General features: G+C 40.1%; 1 protein-coding gene across 3 annotated transcripts in view; it reads right to left on the bottom strand.

Moving 5' to 3' along the window:
* Positions 1 to 20172, bottom strand: part of LOC132834381 (kinase D-interacting substrate of 220 kDa-like) — a 148465-nt gene that overhangs the window by 47221 nt on the left and 81072 nt on the right. For all 3 annotated transcript variants that reach the window (XM_060853243.1, XM_060853261.1, XM_060853252.1), the window contains exons 16-20: positions 18823 to 18974; positions 11650 to 11948; positions 9083 to 9223; positions 4933 to 5176; positions 4726 to 4814 (exon numbers count right to left, since the gene is read on the bottom strand). In XM_060853243.1, the coding sequence (XP_060709226.1) occupies positions 4726 to 4814; positions 4933 to 5176; positions 9083 to 9223; positions 11650 to 11948; positions 18823 to 18974 (925 nt within the window). The remainder of the gene's footprint in view (positions 1 to 4725; positions 4815 to 4932; positions 5177 to 9082; positions 9224 to 11649; positions 11949 to 18822; positions 18975 to 20172) is intronic.

Here is a 20172-nt window from a genome sequence, read left to right as displayed (position 1 = left end):
TTAAATATAGCTTTTCACAATCTCAAGGTTCTCCTGTTACGACACAGGGTAAACCCTCCTACTTAATTTAAACCAGCAACACAGAAAAGATTTAGCCCCTGCAGTAGTCTTTGAAAATTCGAGGCCAAGAACTAAATGAAGTAAAAATAACAACATTGTTATACTTTAAATATAACAGGGAATAATTAACCAACTATTTACAACTCCTTCCTCTAACATATCTTTTACTTTCCCGTCTATAATACTAGTCCAACAAAACTTCTGATTAAGATTTCCTTGAAAAGTTCAACTTTTCAAAAACCAGCCAAATGTCAAACCATCTTTTCTTCTTCAGGATTTCTGCTTCACAGGTTACTGATTGATAAAGGTACTTTTAAGAGAGCTATTCTCCGGGCAGTCTGCAGATGTCATTGGCTTGGCAGTTCTCTTCCCAACTGTTTAATTTTCACTAGTCTTATACATCCAAAGCATTGGATTGTGTCAATGGCTTTTAAGATTGTCAATATATGAAATTCAAACTCGACTGAAGTTTGGAATTTTTTCGGGTAAAATTTAAACTGATTGGCCTAATTCAAATTTGTTTTGGTGTTTCCAGGCAATCCAGCTAATCTAGCTTTCAATCAAGTGCTACATTGTTACCTTATTCAGAACACTTGATGCTGTCAGGTAGTTTTACTAGCTTTTAACTCTGTTAAAAGGTACAGTACATCCACATCCTCATAACACTCCAAAGCACTTAAAAGCAAACAAGCACTTATGCAATTTAAGCTTTATTAAAGTATAAAACACATTTTGAAGTCAATTTATGCACAAGACACCAGAAACAGTAAGGAGATAAGTGAAAAGTTTGTATGCATAAATGACAGGATGCTAGCAAATTTCCCTGCTTATCTCTTAATAGTGCAATGGGATTATCTACATTTACACAAAAAGGCACATAAGACCATGTTGAGGTTGTACAGGTCATTGTTGAGGCCTCTTCTGGAGTACTGTATGCAGTTTGGTCGCCCTGTTATAGGAAGGATATTATCAAACTGGAGAGGATTCAGACAAGATTTACCAGGATGTTGTTGGGAATGGAAGGTTTGAGGTATAAAAATAGGCTGGAAATGCCAGGAGCTGAGGAAATTGAGGGGTGACATTATAGAGGTTTGTAAAATCATGAGGGACATAAATAAGGTGAATGACAATGGTCCTTGCCTTAGGGTGTGGGAGCTCAAAACTAGAGGACATCTTTTTAAAAGCGAGGGGAGAAAGATTTAAAAAGTGGATCTTGATCAGATGGGCAACTGGATGACAAGTGGCAGATAAGAGTTTAATTTAGATAAATATGAGGTGCTGCATTTTGGAAAGGCAAAGCAGAGCATGACTTATGCATAGAATGGTAAGGTCCCGGGGAGTGTTGCTCAAAAAAAAACACCTTAGAGTGCAGGTTCATTGTTCCTTGAAAGTGGAGTCACAGATAGATAGCATAGTGAAGGAGGAGTTAGGTTGCTTTCCTTTATTGGTCAGAGCATTGAGTATAGGAGTTGGGAGGTCATGTAAAGGCTGTACAGGGAAACGGTTAGGCCACTTTTGGAATGCTATGCAATTCTGGTCTCCATCCTATAGGAAGGATGCTGTGAAACTTGAAAGGGTTCAGAAAAGATTTACAAGGACATTGCCAGGGTTGGAGGATTTGAGCTATAGGGAGAGGTTGAATAGACTGGGGCTGTTTTCCCTGGAGTGTCAGAGGCTGAGGGGTGATCTTATAGAGGTTTATAAAATAAGGAGGGGTATGTATAGAGTAAACAGACAAGGTCTTTTCCCTGGAGTGGGGCAGTCCAGAACTCGAGGGCATAGGTTTAGTTTGAGAGGGGAAAATTTAAAAGGGACTTAAAGGGGCAACTTTTACATGCAGAGGGTGGTTAGTATATGGAATCAGCTGCTAGAGGAAGTGATGGAGGCTGTTACAATTACAACATTTAAAAGACATCTGGATGGATATATGAATAGGAAGGATTTAGAGGGATAAGCGCCAACTGCTGACAAATGGGCCTAGATTAGGTTAGGATCTCAAGTTGGACCAAAGTGGCTGTTTCCATGCTGCACATCTCTGTGACTCTACGACATGAAGTAAATTTCTTTTTCAAATAGAGAGTGGTGTATGCAAAATGAACTACCAGAAAAAGTGGTGGATGCAGATACAGTTATCACGTTTAAAAACATTTGAGTAAGCTCATGAATAGGAAAAGCTTGGAGGGATATGGGCCAAGGGCAGGCAGGTGGGACTAGTTTAGTTTGGAATTATAGTTAGCATGGAGAAAGTGAGGAATGCAGATCTGGAGATAAGAGTTGAGACAGTGATGCTGGAAAAGCACAGCAGGTCAGGCAGCATCTGAGGAGCAGGAGAATTGACGTTTCAGGCATAAGCCACTCATCAGGAATCATAGTGGCATGGACAGGTTTTATGGAAGGGTCTGTTCCCATGGTGTATGACTGTAGAAGTGACCTTGCTCAGTACTTCATACAGAATCTCTCACAATGAATCTTTCTTTCTATGCTACATTGAAATCGTTATGTTGTTGTCTTCCGAGTGAAGCTTAATTCAAGAACAGGCAATGTTATTCTGAGCCAAGGTTGACTGATGAGTTCTACAGAAATCAACTTTAAATGTTTAAGCATTTAATATTACAATTCTAATATGGCACTGATTTTGTCAGAACATTTCCATAAAAAGTCATAGCGTATGCCTCAAATACTACTACAATCAACTAGTAAGAATTAATCACTTAATTTTAATAAGGCATTTAAAACAAGACCAAAGAATATCCCTGAAATGTGTATATTTGGCATATGCTTGGATTGCTAATCAATGCCAAGAGTGTGTTGCCAGAAAAGCAGAGCAGGTCAGGCAGCATCTGAGGAGCAGGAAAATCAACGTTTCTGGCAAAAGCCCTTCATCAGGAATGAGGCTGGGAGCCTCGGGAGTGGGGAGATTAATGGGAGATGGGTGGGGCTGGGAGAAGGTAGCTGAGAGTGCAATCGGTGGACAGAGGTGGGGTAAAGGTGATAGGTCTGAGAAAGGGTGGAGTGGTTAGGTGGGAAGGAAGATTGACAGGTGGGACAGGTCATGAGGGCGGTGCAGAGCTGGCTGGTTGGAAATGGGGTAAGGTGGGGGATGGGGAAATGAGGAAACTGGTGAAATCCACATTGATGCCCTGGGGTTGAAGGATCCTGAGGCGGAAGATAAGGTGTTCTTCCTCCAGGCGTCTGGTGCTCAGGGAGTGGCAATGGAGGAGACCCAGGATCTGCATGTCCTCGGCAAAGTGGGAGGGGGAGTTGAAAAATTTGGCCACAGGATGGTGGGGTTGATTGGGGCGGGTGTCCCTGAGATGTTTGCCCTGGATTTGAAGAGTCAATGCTACTTGATCAATGCTGTTTGAGAGCACTTGCCTCCTCATATTATTGGCTTCTGAACATCCCCTTTTATAATAATTGGTTCTTAAATTCAGAAAAGTATATTTTCCTCTTCCCCTTCTTGGATCTCAACATTCAGTGTGTCCTGTTCAGCATCGCAGGAACCTTCGATATTTTTCGGAAGATAGCTACAAGCCGTCGGTAGCCCAAGATAATCTCTACCTACATAATCCACTGTTGGAATATTGTGTGCAATTCTGGTCTCCTTCCTATCGTAAGGATGTTGTGAAACTTGAAAGGGTTCGGAGAGGATTTACAGGGATGTTGCCGGGGTTGTAGGATTTGAACTACAGGGAGAGGCTGAACAGGCTGGGGATGTTTTCTCTGGATTGTCGGAGGTGTACAAAATTCTGAGGGACATGGATAGGATAAATAGACAAAGTCTTTTCCCTGAGGCTGGGGAGTCCAGAACTAGAGGGCATAGGTTTAGGGTGAGGGGGAAAGATATAAAAGACACCTATGGGGCAACTTTTTCACACAGAGGGTAGTACGTGTATGGAATGAGCTGCCAGAGGAAGTGGTGGAGGCTGGTACAATTGCAACATTTAAAAGGTATTTGGATGGGTCTATGAGGAGGAAGGGTTTGGAGGGATATGGGCTGGGTGCTGGCAGGTGGGACTAGATTGGGTTGGGATATCTGGTCGGCATGGATGGGTTGGACCGAAGGGTCTGTTTCCATGCTGTACATCTCTATGACTCTATAAGAATCTTAATTGATCTCTCCACAATTTCATATGAGCTGAATCAATCAGGAAGATTCCTGCACAAGCAGAAATATCTGCTACTTTTAGTTAATATGGTTGCTAAAACCTATAAAACTTGCATGATGTAATACTAAGTATAGGCATAATGCACAGCATACAGTCTTTACTTCCACTTTGATCCTAAGAAATAAAAGGAAAGATCAAACAGATTTTTGTAGAATCCTTAGACATTTAATAGTCCCATAATATGCAAATGATCAATCCTAATTTCACAATCAATTTCTCTTTTAGAGATTTAAAAAAAAAAGTTCTGCATAAACTCAACAAGTCTGGAAGCATTGGGGGAGAGAAAAACAGAGTTAATGCTTCAAGTTCAATGACTCCTCCTTTGGGAAGTCCTCTCTTCTATTTCATAAAGGACTCTGAGTCAAAGCCAATTTCTAGACTACTTTTTGCAATTACTATGAAAGTAATTTGATCATATTACACAATTAAAAATCCTACAAGCATCAGATCAAAGAAAAACTAAATAATTAACTTGAATTTTAAACTGATTTCTTACCCTTCTATTGAGTGCCGTTTTACTGCCAAGCTTGGTCAATTCTCCCAAGCTGTGTTGCGAAAGTTTTCGATCATTATCTTCATGCCAACCTGTAGCACAGTAACTAAAACTGTTAAACTGTATTTATACTCCCAGAACATGTGCAATACAGCTAGAATGATCATGAAATACACATTATAAATTTTCAGTCACTGATTATCTTCTTACTTGTACAGTCCGAGTTTCCAACATCTCCATTAGATGGCACTGCTGCAAAGGCCTTTTTTGTACTACTAAGCCCACGACTGTTCAGATAAACTGGCAGGTGGACTATATTCCTCATATAGTCATGTCCATTGATATTAGAGTCTCTTAACACACTGTTCAGATTTTGATTTATTGCCTTTATAATGATATGTGGATCACTGGCAAAAATGGCAATAAAAGGACCTTTGGAAAACAGAACTCGCACCTAGAAAATAATTAAATGGCAAAGTTTTGGCACATTATTTTATGAAACATTATCTATGCCCCACTTTACAATTTCAAACACTACTATGAAATCAGTACTTGTCAATGGCATCCATTCTACAAAAACTTTTTTTTCATGTTTGTATATGTCAGCATCATTCTAGTTAATCCATCATATTTTACCTAATGCTTTGCTATCCTTCTTATTATGTGCAACATTTAATTCAACATAATATTTGAATTACTGTGTTATGGAATTTCTTTATAGATTTATCACTGTATACTAATATTTAAATTATCATGTACCATAAAACCCAATATTTCATTAGTCTTTTTATGACTTTCACCTCAAACTACAGTTTTATTACATTTTGTAAATGTGAACCCGAAGGATTTTTTTTATGGCTTTCCACGTTACTCAGTTTTCTTATCATCCAAGTATGATTATTACCTTCTCAACCAAAGAGTATATTTGCATATTTACTGACATTGAATTCCAGTTGCTACTTATCTGCCACTTCCATCAACTTATCTATATCCCTTTACAATATGGAATGAGAAAATTAAATGGTTTTTCAGTTCATCGAATCTGTACTTTCTTTCAAAGAGGAGTTCAATTGCACCCCCCACCGTTTCTCTCCACACCCAACACAGCTGCAATTTGTTTTCCTTCAAATATTTGTCCAGTTCCTTCAAAGGTTGCTATTGAATTTGTTTCCACCATCCTATCAGATAATGCATCCCAAATTCTAAGCTGTGAAAGTGTTAACTATTTTCCTCATATCGCCTCTGACTTTTTGGACAAACACCTTAAATCTGTGCCCTCACCGTAACAATCCTATAGCCACTGAAAGCAATTTCTTGTCACTTCCTTTATTTAAATTCCTTCTGTCTTTTGTCAAATTTTCTCTGCTCAATGGAGACCAACCCAAGCATCTCAATTCTAACCATGTACTGTACCCCTTCAAACACAGAAACCACCAGTAAATCTCTTCTGTATTCTTTTCAAATCCTTCTAAAAGTATGATTGGACACAATGCTCCAATAAAGTATTGTTTTGTATTGGTTTAGAACAACTCCCTGGTTTTGTATTGCATGCCTCTATTTATTTGTGCACGATCATCCCCTTGTTCTCTCAGGCTGTGCACTCTGTTAGCGTCGTTGAGCTTGTACTGTCTATACTCATTCTTCCCACTGATACATTGAATTTCACCTACATGTTTCTGCCCATACCGTCTGTTTCTCTATATCCTCTTGAAGTCTATTACTATCATCCTCACAGTTGAGTACATGTCTATGTTTCATATCTCCTGCAATGTTCAATACGGTGCCCTTTATCCTCAAGTCTGAGCCACTAATTTCTACCAAGAACAATGTTCCTAGTGTGAATCCCAGGAACAACATCGTATAACTCTCCAATCTGAAAAACAAGTATTCAAGACAATGCCGTTTTCTACCTCTGAACCAATTTTGTATCCATGCTGCTAATGGTCCTTTTATCTCACAGGCATTAATTTTGCTAACAAACCTATTGTACTTTTGAGAGTCAAAACGTCATTATCTTCATTTCCTCTGACATATAAATGGTGATTGAATGGTTGCAGCACAGGAGGAGGTCATTCAGCCTATTGTGCCTATGCTGTCTCTCTGAAGAAGCAGTTTCCTTAGTATCACTCCACTATCCTCCCACAACCCTTATCGAGGTGACATGCTTTTGTTTAATATTAAGTTTTCATTTACTGTCTGAAGACAGGCTTCCTTAAGGCAACTTTTATCTGACACATGGACTTTCATAAACTAAAAATTGGCAGAAAATTTGCATTACTACGTAGTGTTATTCTCTTGAGATGCAGGTCTATGGCACTCCTGTCTGACAATAAATGCCTGGTGATGTATAAAAAGTTTGCTTTCTGCCTCAACAAAAATGGCGATATTCACATATTCAGCCATGGAAGAATGAACATTCAGAAGTTAATTACCTGAATAAAACAATCAACATTTGTAAACGATTGTGCACATATGTGCTAATCAAAGCTACTTTTTGGAATATAAAAAATTAAACTTCGTGTTTTTGTTCAGAACATGTTTCAGCAGAAGACAACCAGCAGCTGAGGGGAGAAACTGCTGCTCCTTCTCTAACTAACATACAATCCTATGTTGCAACTTGCTCTGTGAGCAAACAGCAAATTTTATAGAAAGACTTCAATTTCCACAGCAGCATTTTCAGCAGGAAGATGACATATCAACTACGACTTTTAAAAATTGCCTCAGCTGAAAACCAAAGCTTCTGGAACTATAACCAGAGAACTCGTTTATCTTTTTCGTTACTGAATGTCAATTTGGCCAAAGTTAAATCTTAAATTCCTTTACTCTGTAACTTGCATGTTTAGCAAGCTTAATAAGTGTGCAGGCTTGTCGAGATCAGATATATTTTACATGATCCAGTGAATTTATTAACTTAATCTTCACTGGGCACTCAGTTTATTTGACTTATCACACCAGTGAGAAGGCAACTGAATCAGCACATTAGGAATAACAGTCACTCAAGGATCCCATGTGGCACTTCTGAATGGAAAACAAAGCCGCAGTAACCAAGGTAGAACTCTGATAAACTAGTTGAACAGTCTAATAATGAATTTTAATGGCTATAATTCTCTGTTCCGAATCAACTGGGGACAATACTTTGAAAATTGGGCAGATTGACTAGATCAGCAGTAGTACATTCCTTCCAGCACATAAAGAGTGTGGAATAAAGGTAGGGAAAAAGAAAAAAGAGAGAGAGGGGGGGAAAGAGAAAGAGATGGAAAACAATATGTAAAGGATCTTCAAAAAATTCAAACAAACAATCATTAATTAAAAGGAATAGAAGCTCCTGCATCTTACCAACTATTATCAATTGACTTTCACTTAAAATGAACAATCTTAACTTTTTCTGACAGACTAATAGGTATCTAGTCAATAAACACTTCAAAGTCATATCATTGCATTTATGCGATTGCAAGTATTGATAGTGAAACTTGTGGAATACAAAATTGAAAAAAAAAACACAAAGAGAAACTCAAAAGTAACTTTCTAAAAATTCTCCATTTAACTGCACGTATATGGATGTTAAAATTTACTCTTTAACAACAGTGAGTCAATAATTTCATTGCTATTCTAACTGCAAAACCCAGGTCAACTTAACCCATCCCTTTGGTTCAATAAGTACCTCGACTAAAATTGTCAGATTCAGGCATTATCTAACCAAACTCAATAATAGAAAATAAAAGTAAAATTGGACACAAACAACTTTTGTTTTAAAAATCTCTGAACCATTAAATTTAGTTTGTATCAGAGGTTGACAAATAACAAAATTTGGCGGCACAGTGGTTAGCACTGCTACCTCACAGCGCCAGAGACTCGGGTTCAATTCCCGCCTCAGACGACTGACTGTGTGGAGTTTGCACGTTCTCCCAGTATCAGCGTGGGTTTCCTCCGGGTGCTCCGGTTTCCTCCCACAATCCAAAGGATGTGCGGGTCAGGTGAATATATCTAAACTTAATTGTGAAGGATTTTAGATTAGATTACTTACAGTGTGGAAACAGGCCCTTTGGCCCAACAAGTCCACACCAACCCGCCGAAGCGCAACCCACCCGTACCCCTACATTTACCCTTCACCTAACACTACGGGCAATTTAGCATGGCCAATTCACCTGACCCGCACATCTTTGGATTGTGGGAGGAAACCGGAGCACCCGGAGGAAACCCACGCAGACACAGGGAGAACGTGCAAACTCCACACAGTCGCCTGAGGCGGGAATTGAACCCGGGCCTTTGGCGCTGTGAGGCAGCAGTGCTAACCACTGTGCCACCGTGCCGTAGACAGGAAAATATTTCCGCAGATGTTAGTGTGTGAAAAATTACTTACAGTGTCTAGCATCTGCAGGACTTTATCTTGTTCACATGCATCCAATCCATCAATAACAACCACAAGTCGGGTTTGATTTTGAGTAAAACCATCAATAGACTTAGCCATCTGAGCCATGAGCTCCACTTCATTCTTCAGAACCTTTGGAAACAGATAATATTTTTCCACCAAATTATTCACCATTACAGATGAACACAAACAAGTCGAAGCACAAGAAATTAATCAAAGGTTTAATTGTGCAATCAAGGTGTAGTCAGAAATGTATTTTCTTTCCACTGCTTTCTTTATTCCATTGAATTAAGCAGAGTTAAGGCATCAGAGGCTTTACCCTGGCAATCTACCAGCACATCTTTCACAAATATTCTCCGTGAGAGCTTAGACAGCAAATGCCATCAGCTAACTGCCAAGAAGAATATGATAATTAACCTTAGTCACAGTCACAGAGACCCACATAGAAATACCCTTCAGGACATTGCTCAAACTGATGAAAAACAACCACCTCACAATTCTAATCTCATTTTCCAGCACTTGGCCCACAGTCTTGTATCTCTTGGCATCACATGTGCACATCTAAGCTCTTTTTTTTAAACATTGAGACTTTTGCCTCCCTTACAGGCAGGGAGTTCCAGATTCCTATCATCCTCTGGGTGAATAAGATTTTCCTCACATCTCCTCTAATCTTTCTGCTCCTTACCTTAAATCAATGATCCCTACATCTGGAGAAAAAATATTTTCCTGTCTACTCTATCTGTGCCCCATATAATTTAGGAATCTCAATCATGCCCCTTCTCAATCTCCTCTGCTGTAAGGAAAACAATCCCAATCTATCCAATCTCTCTTCATAACTGGAACATTCCAGCCCAAACAGCATCCTGGTAAATTTCTTCACCCTCTTCAGTGCTACCGTATCCCAGATTCCAGAACTGCACACAATATTCCAGCTGGGGTTTATTCAGCATTTCAAGTTGAGCATTACCTGCTCTTAAACTCAATGCCTCAGCCAAACAAGGCAAGTAAACCTTCTTAACCTCTGTATGCACCTATCCTAATGCCTTAAGGGACTAGCGTGCATGCAACTAAGGTCCCCCTAATCATTGGTGCTTCCCAGGTCGTACCATTCATTATTTATTTCTTTGCCTTGTCTGTCCTGTCCAAGTGCATCACCTCACATTTATCTAGATGGAATCCCATTTACAACTGCTCAGTTCATCTGACCAGACTCTCTATAACCTTAGATTACTGGAGGTATCCTCCTCATTACTTAACATCCGCCAGTCTTTGATTTAAGCTTTCATGTAATATCCATGTCCAAAATCTCAGTAGCAGAGAATTACTGGATAAAAATCAGAAATAGAGATTTGTTCCTTTTCTTAGCTTTAGCACTTCAGATCCAAGATTTGATACTGCTAATGTTTAACCAGCTCTCCTCCAGTCCTTCCAATGAGATCAATATGATTCAATATAGACAGGATCAAACTAGAAATAGTCTTCGCAGTGTGCCATGACCACCATGGGCAGTGACTTTGGCAAAAGACTTTCAAACTTGTTCATGTTGATTTATATTTAAAGTTTATAAGTCTACTTTCTAACCAGATTTGGAAAGTAAATCCCTATTTAATTGGATTTTCAATACTGGCCCTTGACACAATGATAGGTCGAATAGCTTCTTTCTACACTGCATCGCTCCATTATCTGTATTATTATTAACTTATTTGCAAATTGTGATAATTTGGCTTTCAGTAAATAGATGATAACATCCAGATTACCATGTTTTGGCTCACAGGTTTGTATACAAAATATAGATAGACAAGAAGAGGCTGTAACACAGTGGTAATGTCAGTGGACTAATAGACCAGAATCTCAAAACTAAAATTCTAGGGACATGGGTTCAAATCCCAATATGGTAAATGATGAAATTCAATTTTAAGAAGTCTGGAATTAAAGACTGGTCCAATATATCTATGTAACCACTTATCATAAATACCCATCTGTTTCACTAATTCCTGGTCTGACCTGCATGTGCATCCAGATCCACCGCAATATGGTTTACTCTTATGTCCCCTCTGAGCAATCAGGGATAGTCAACAAATGCTCCTACAGGTCACTCACGGAACAATGGTTTATAAAAAGCTCAGAAGACATGCTATGCCCTAAAAGTGCTGTAACTTCAATTGATATTCAACAAGAGGCCATTGCTGCCCATTTCAATTAACTTATAAAGTGCACATCTGTCTCTAAAAGGATCAACTAAATAGCAGTTTTTATGGATAGGAATATAGTGGTATAGCGATTATACAGTGAAGTCATTGACTAAACTACTCACTTGGAACAAAACAGGGCAACAGGGAATGGGCAAAAATACCAGCCTTTCCAATAGCATTCAGGAATTAAATATAATTAACAAAATATTTGCTGATGGTGCACAATTTATTTACAGACCAGAATGATTTAGAGAACACAAAAAGTGAAACAATTATAAAATACCTGTATATACTAGACATACAAATTTACCAATAATCAAAATATTTTACAAGTAAGGTCTTTCACATTATACAAACAATACTTACTTTCATAAAACCTTCAGGCTTTAGCTTATGAAGTTTTGAAGCTGCTAGTAAAACACGTTTTCTCTGAGAATGAAGAACAGAATCTAACACCTGCCACCAGGTATGGCAGTTAAGAACTAGTGCAAGGCCAATGACACTGGCAATAGATATCAGGATGGCATTTACTGTCAAGTGCTCCTTGTCTGCCTTGAAGATGGCCAGCAACAAGACGCCAGCAACGAAGCAACACAAGATAAAAATAAAGATAACAAATGAAGGGATACAGCAGGTCTTTTTCCATTTCTTCACTCCTTTTTTACCTTTAAAAGAAAAACAAGCCAGTTTAACCATTTTGATTTGAATTCAACAATAATCTTAATTCTTTGAAACATTATTGATTCTTTCAAAGGTTAAACACCTTGTTTTTAATATTCCTTACACTTATAAAAAAATTGGTTCATGTGATTTGGGCATCACAGATTAGACCAGTATTTATTGTCCATCTCTAGCTGACCAGAGGGGAGACAAACAAAACAAAAATTGTAGCCAATTCACTGAATCAAAATAATCTTCAATTTTTCAAAAGTTACCTTTGATGCTTAACTTATCATTGGTAATCTTTTTAAGATACCTTAAATTTACAGAATTCACTGGTTTGTCAATAAGGAAATATTTTTTAAAAATTCGCAACCTGAATATCTACAGGGAATGCACCCGAAACATTAAGGCATGGAATTTTAATTCGTTTTCTGCTCAGATATTACAGCAATTTAGGTGGAATCAAACAAAAAAAAGTACACTACAAAATTTAAAATATGACTTACACCTTGATCATATGCTCAAGTTTCCATAGTCAGTTACACTTACTTAAGTCAATTCCTCTCAATCAACCTCACTCACAAAATCTTCTGCACCCAGACCACCATCGTAGTTTCTGTCAACTGTGCCTGTTTGGGGGTGTTCTTCAAACTGATCAATTGTTATATTAATTCACTTAATGACCTGCAGTTAAGGTACCAGTTACCTTCTGAACTGAAAATGTGTTGCTGGTTAAAGCACAGCAGGTTAGGCAGCATCCAAGGAACAGGAAATACGACGTTTTGGACCAGAGCCCTTCATCAGGAATGAGGAGAGTGTGCCAGGCAGGCTAAGATAAAAAGTAGGGAGGAGGGACTTGGGGGAGGGGCGATGGAGATATGATAGGTGGAAGGAGGTCAAGGTGAGGGTGATAGGCCGGGGTGGGGTGGGGGCAGAGAGGTAAGGAAGAAGATTGCAGGTTAGGAGGGCGGTGCTGAGTTGAGGGAATCAACTGAGACAAGGTGGGGGGAGGGGAAATGAGGAAACTGGAGAAATCGGAGTTCATCCCTTGTGGTTGGAGGGTTCCCAGGCGGAAGATGAGGCGCTCTTCCTCCAACCGTCGTGTTGTTATGTTCTGGCGATGGAGGAGTCCAAGGACCTGCATGTCCTCGGTGGAGTGGGAAGGGCAGTTAAAGTGTTGAGCCACGGGGTGGTTGGGTTGGTTGGTCCGGGCGTCCCAGAGGTGTTCCCTGAAGCGTTCCGCAAGTAGGCGGCCCGTCTCCCCAATATAGAGGAGGCCACATCGGGTGCAGCGGATGCAATAGATGATGTGTGTGGAGGTGAATTTATGGCGGATATGGAAGGATCCCTTGGGGCCTTGGAGAGAAGTAAGGGAGGAGGTGTGGGCGCAAGTTTTGCATTTCCTGCGGTTGCAGGGGAAGGTGCCAGGAGTGGAGGTTGGGTTGGTGGGGGGTGTGGACCTGACGAGGGAGTCGTGAAGGGAGTGGTCTTTGCGGAACGCTGATAGGGGAGGGGAGGGAAATATATCCCTGGTGGTGGGGTCTGTTTGGAGGTGGCGGAAATGACGGCGGATGATACGCTGTATACGAAGGTTGGTGGGGTGGTAGGTGAGAACCAGTGGGGTTCTGTCTTGGTGGCGGTTGGAGGAGCGGGGCTCAAGGGCGGAGGAGCGGGAAGTGGAGGAGATGCGGTGGAGGGCATCGTCGATCACGTCTGGGGGGAATCTGCGGTCCTTGAAGAAGGAGGCCATCTGGGCTGTACGGTATTGGAACTGGTCCTCCTGGGAGCAGATGCGGCGGAGATGAAGGAATTGGGAATATGGGATGACGTTTTTACAGGGGGCAGGGTGGGAGGAGGTGTAGTCCAGGTAGCTGTGGGAGTCAGTCGGTTTATAGTAGATGTCTGTGTTGAGTCGGTCGCCCGAGATAGAAATGGAAAGGTCTAGGAAGGGGAGGGAGGAGTCTGAGACAGTCCAGGTGAATTTGAGGTCGGGATGGAAGGTGTTGGTAAAGTTGATGAACTGTTCAACCTCCTCGTGGGAGCACGAGGCAGCGCTGATACAGTCATTGATGTAGCGGACTCCTTCGTGATGGGGGATGGAGGTGTACAGGGACTGGATGTCCATCATGAAGATAAGGCGTTGGGGACCGGGGAAGCGAAAATCATGGAGGAGGTGGAGGGCGTGGGTGGTGTCCCGAACGTAGGTGGGGAGTTCTTGGACTAAAGGGGACAGAACCGCGTCGAGGTACGCGGAGGTGAGTTCGGTGGGGCAGGAGCAGGCTGAGACAATGGGTCGGCCGGGGCAGTCAGGTTTGTGGATTTTAGGCAGGAGGTAGAAACGGGCGGTACGGGGTTGTGGGACTATGAGGTTGGAGGCGGTGGATGGGAGATCCCCTGAGGTGATGAGGTTATGGATGGTCTGGGAGATGATGGTTTGGTGGTGGGAGGTGGGGTCATGATCAAGGGGGCAATAGGAGGAGGCGTCCATGAGCTGGTGTTTGGCCTCAGCGGTAGTAGTTTGGCGCGTGCAGCCCTCCACTCCCTCGGCTCCAACCCCAACCTCACCATCAAACCAGCAGACAAGGGAGGCGCGGTAGTAGTTTGGCGTATTTCTCCAGTTTCCTCATTTCCCCTCCCCCCACCTTATCTCAGTCGATTCCCTCAAACTCAGCACCGCCCTCCTAACCTGCAATCTTCTTCCTGACCTCTCCGCCCCCACCCCACCCCGGCCTATCACCCTCACCTTGACCTCCTTCCACCTATCACATCTCCAATGCCCCTCCCCAAGTCCCTCCTCCCTACCTTTTATCTTAGCCTGCCTGGCACACTCTCCTCATTCCTGATGAAGGGCTCTGGCCCGAAATGTCGAATTTCCTGTTCCTTGGATGCTGCCTGACCTGCTGTGCTTTAACCAGCAACACATTTTCAGCTCTGATCTCCAGCATCTGCAGACCTCACTTTTTACTCGAAGAAGTTACCGTCTGAAGCCTCACTCCAGTCAGTTTCTCAAAACTAATATTATAATTACTTTAAATTACATTAAACAAGCTCAATTTAGGGCTCCTGTGCAACAGTGGTAGTGTCTGAGCTAGAAGCCCCATGTTCAAGTCCTACTTGCTCTAGAGGTGTGTCCTAACATGCCTTAACAGACTGCTACAACAAAAAATTTAAACTCACTGAATTTTAATCAAGTAATTTTCCCTTGGTCAATATACCTGTGACCAGCAGTACTTTGGTGCAGGTGGCTTAGATTAATTTAATTTAATAACCTTAAGGTACTTTTGGCCATTTTTTAAGTCAATAATCAATTCAATTACATATCTAAACTGATTCAAAGGAGATTTTGCATTTAGAAAAAATTATTTCCAGAGGACCCTGGAGATAACCATGACTGTCAAAACAAGAGATTTGTGGCACATTTCTCAGTTGCACTCCTACCTAAAATTCCAAAACTAAATCTGAACACACCAGGTGTTCCTATCACTTTGTCCCAAAGCAAACATTCTAATTAGAAAAAACTGAACATTAGTGTGAAACAGTGCTCATAATTACCCAAGCTCTGGCTTGACAAAGCAGTGCAGAATTCTATCTTCTATCAAATCGATTTGAACAGTGCAGTACACTCCAACAATAAATTCCTATTACATTTGATCTGTGGGTTAGATCCCAACTATCGTAACTCACTGGAGGAGCATACTGGAAGTCGAGGCCCACTATTCCCGACTCATCATAAAAGTTAAAGAAGTTCCTCAATTTATCTGGCTTTCGGAACTAGATTGCTTGAAAGACTGGATCGGGATTCTTATTGAACAAGATTCACTACTTATAAGAAAGCAATTAGACTCTAGCTACAGGCAGACAGTTGTGACCTTTGGGAATCTAACTCTAATTAAAATTCTAATCCCTTAAAAAGTCCCCCTTTACACACACAAACATGATAGCCATATGAACAGTGTTTAAAAAATAATTATGGCAGAGGGGAAAAATTGGAAAGATACTTCAGTAGCCTTCATTCCAGGTACTGTGTCTTTATGACTCTTGGATTGTCCAGTACGTTCTTTAATTGTCCTCATCTAGATTGCTCCACTGGCTCCTAAGAGACACAAAGTGGCTGGTGCCCTCATATAAAAAAATATTCTGACTTGTCAGTTAAGAGTCACAGATTACAACTATTTCAGGAGAGATGGAACTGGCTTACTTTAGTTTTATGGTCAGTTTTGACTCCAGAGAATAGGCAGACCATTCCCAAACTGGGGAAAAAGTTGAACACCTCTCTCTCTAAAACTTGTTCCCCCAGCTCCAAACTAAGCAGTTATCTGAAAACTTATATTATAGTCGTTGCTAGGCAAAAGGTGTCTGTAATTGATAAATAGCTACTAGTTCATAGGCCAATCAACTTCTTGTTGTCAGTAAAAGCTGCAGGGGTACACCCCCTCGTCCTCAAACTTTCTACAACTAAACTTCAATTAGTGTTATCCAAACAGCTATTTATAATGCTTGCCAGTGTCAGGCTTCCTGTTTTTCAAAAAATGTAGCATCCTTACAAAATACTGGATTTATCTAGTTTTCTCTCTCATTTCAGACCACAGTTTTTTTTTAAGAAAAACACAAAAATAAAACACTATTCTTACACAATTCAAGGTAATGACTCAGATCCTGAGGTCATTCAGTCTCACCCAGAACACAAAGACGTTGCCAAAGCAAGCAGAATCAATTTAAACATGTCGATGACAGTCTCAGTGGTATTGAGGTCAAGCATCAGTATGTTTTTACTTAGTCACACAGCAAGTCCAAGGAATCATACAGCCTATACATGCTCCTGTGTTCAATGGTTTCTAAGAATTATAGCTTTGTGCAGTTCCTTAGGTGCAATTTTCAGATGTGAAATTAGATCACATGCCTGTGTTTGCTCAGCAAGTATAAAAGGTCTCGAGGCAAATTTTCAAAAAAGACCAAAATTCTCCTGATCCTAATCATACATCCTCCCTCAGCCAATTGTGCTAAAGTCAGAAATTGTGGTGCTGGAAAAGCACAGCCGGTCAGGCAGCATCCAAGGAGCAGGAGAATCAATGTTTCGAGCATAAGCTCTTCAACAGGAATTCCTGATGAACAGCTTATGCTTGAAACATCAACTCTCCTGTTCCTCAGATGCTGCCTGACAGGTTGTGCTTTTCCAGCACTGCACTTTTTGACTCTGATCTCCAGTCCTCACTTTCTCACAATTGTACTAAAGGCAGCTTAATATGCCTGTTATTTAAATACACTAAGTTCCCAGAAAGACCACAAGTTATGAGGCAATGTAAACTATGAGAACACAAAGGATTTACAGTGGAATATAGATATGCTCATTAATGGGAAGAAAGGTAGCAGATGAATATTATTTGTAAAATTGTGACATTATTTGCTCAAGTTGAGGTTATGAAAACAGAAGTTTTGAATGACTGATCTTCAAAGGGATTTGGATGCTATTGTGCAAGAAACATACGTACATGAAGATACCTCAAGCAAGCAGGTGTCTTTTATTGCAAGAGGTATGGAGTACAAGAGCAAAGTGATTTGTTGCAATTGTACAGGCCTTTGATGAAATCATACTTGGAATAGTGTTTTGGTGTCCTGATCCAAGGAAAGATACTTTGAGGGAGTTCACCTAAAGTTCAATGGACTAATTATTGGGACGGATCTCCTGTAGAGATTGTCCTAAAATAAAGTGGACAGTGCCTGTATTCCTGAGCATTTAGAAGAATGAAAGGCGATCCATTGAAACATGAGATTTTGAAAGGTTGTGACATGGTAGCTGTTGAGGGCTGTTTTCCCTAACTGGCCAGTCCAGAACCTGAGAACACAGTCGAAGGATATGGGGTCTTTCACTTAAGTCTAAAACGAGGGCAAATTTCTTCTTGAAAGATTGTGAATCTTTAGAATTCTCTACCTCAGAGGACTGGAGATGTTCAGTATTTGGTATGGTTAAGGCTGAAACTGAATTTTTTAGACTGAGCGAAACAAGAGATACAAGAATTGGGCAGCAAAGCGATATTGAAGTCAAAGATCAGCTATGATCTTATTAAATCTCAGAGCAGACTCAAGAAACCATACAACTTATATCTGCTCCTATATGTTGTGGCCGTACAGAGCAATTTGTGTTACCTGGCGCATACAGGACCAGGTTCTGCTGGTAAATAGAAATTAATGGCTAGTGACCGTGATCGTATTTGGAAAATATAATGTACAATATCTAATGTTTTCTCTTGTTCAGTAGTGGCCATTACTCCCATTAAGTGGCAGAGTGTGTCAGAATGTCACAACAGGATTATGCAAAAGTACTCAGGTGCCAGCTAGAACATCTTCTGCTGTTGAAGTGTGCATTTACATCAGGGGCAAATTCAGAGATGTCAGACTGTCAAAAATTCCGGTTTGCAGGATAGCGTTAATTTTACAATAGATCACGTTTGCACATGGGAATCTGAAACACTAATTGCCTGTTTCAGTCACAGACGTGGTCACGTTTATTTTGCCTTCACCAATATTTTCCAGTGCATAATGTACTTATACACACAGACAGCTATACCACGTGCACAGGCATGAATATTTCCATTTCTAGAAGGTTAAACATTGCTGTGGATTATATACATTATTGACATTTTCAAGTGATCCAAAACTTTCTTTGCAGAACATATCACAGTACTTTTTTAAAAATGTAAAATAAAACAAAGATGAAGCATCACTGCACCCGAAATATAAACTCTGCTTTCTACCCATAGATGCTGCAGACCAGTTAAGTTTAGCCAGCAATTTCTTTTTTGTTTCATGAATGTGAAATAGCTCCTACATGAATATGTATCATGTGACAACAATATATTTCCCATTGCAGATTAATACCTTGTGTATCATCAGTCTTAAAGACTCTAAAAAGTCTTGTTGCCAAGAAACCAAACTCTCTTTCACAAGCATCAGAAAGGGTTGCAATCATTTCAGCCATAGAGGTTTCTCCACCAACACTTGACAGCCTGTTGTAGTCTGTGAAAAGAAATCTTTTGAACAGAAAAAGAGGAATGTTAAAAATGAATTGAATAAATTAATTGAGGGCAACATTAGAGGTTATAAAATGTTAAAATGCATTTGAATTATTCCAAACATAAATGCTTTGTTGTAAAACAGAAAACAAGGGTAGAGAATTTTTTCAAAAATTGAACAAATTAGTTAGGTCTAAATCTAAAAGCTAAATTGTTATAAAGGTGATTCAGCAGCAAAAGCAACTAGATTGCAAGGCTTTGTTAAATTAGTAAAATGGACAAATCCATCAGGAAAATGAAATAATGACCAAACATTTAAAACTTAAAATCAACATGAGTGACGAAAGAAGGCAATGGCCTGATTCTGTAGTATAACTTCTATACATTTTATGAAGGTAAAGAAAAAAATATTCAAAAGACTGAAAGGAGGCCATACCAGTAGTAGGTTTTCCTTCAACAATTTATTCCTAATGTAGCTTAGGAGCACATAAAACAGCCAAAGAATTGGAGTGACTTAACTACAATCTAATGGAAGAATATTCCTTAAAAAGTAATCAGTCAAAATAGGTATCTCATGAAAATAATTGAAACTTACTAAATATTATGCAATATAGCAAAATAAAAACCTAAGTTCTTAATGTGAAGGCTTGAAGTTTTCTTCAATCTATTCTCCAAAAGAACACTCTTTCCTCACAAGGAAGCAAAGACCATCATATCAAAGTTGCTTATGGAAAATCTTAATTCACCAAAATGCAGAGCAACCTTATAAAATATAGGGACAGAGTTAGGTCATTTGGCCTATCAAGTCTGCTCAGCCATTAGATCATGGCAGATATGCTCCTCATCCCCAATTTCCTGCCTTCGCCCCATAACCCTTCAACCCATTATCAATTTATAAAATCTGTCTAAACTCCTCCTTAAATTTACTCACTGTCCAGCATCCACCACACTTTGACAGATTCACAAGCCTTTGGGAGAGGTAATTTCTCCTCAACTATGCTTGAAATTTGCTACTCCTTATCCTAAGACTATGACCTCTTGTCCTCAAATGTCCTCAAGAGGAAGCATTTACTCCACATTTATTTTGCCCACACCTTTTATCATCTTGAATAACTCAATCTGATATCCCCTCATTCTTCTAAATTCCAGACAGTATAGACATAAACTATTCAATCTTTCTTCATATGACAAACCCCTCATCTCTGGAATCAATCGA

This window comes from Hemiscyllium ocellatum, chromosome 3 (assembly GCF_020745735.1).
Source record: "Hemiscyllium ocellatum isolate sHemOce1 chromosome 3, sHemOce1.pat.X.cur, whole genome shotgun sequence".
NCBI classification, from domain to species: Eukaryota; Metazoa; Chordata; class Chondrichthyes; order Orectolobiformes; family Hemiscylliidae; genus Hemiscyllium; species Hemiscyllium ocellatum.
This window is presented reverse-complemented; position numbering and strand designations above follow the sequence as displayed.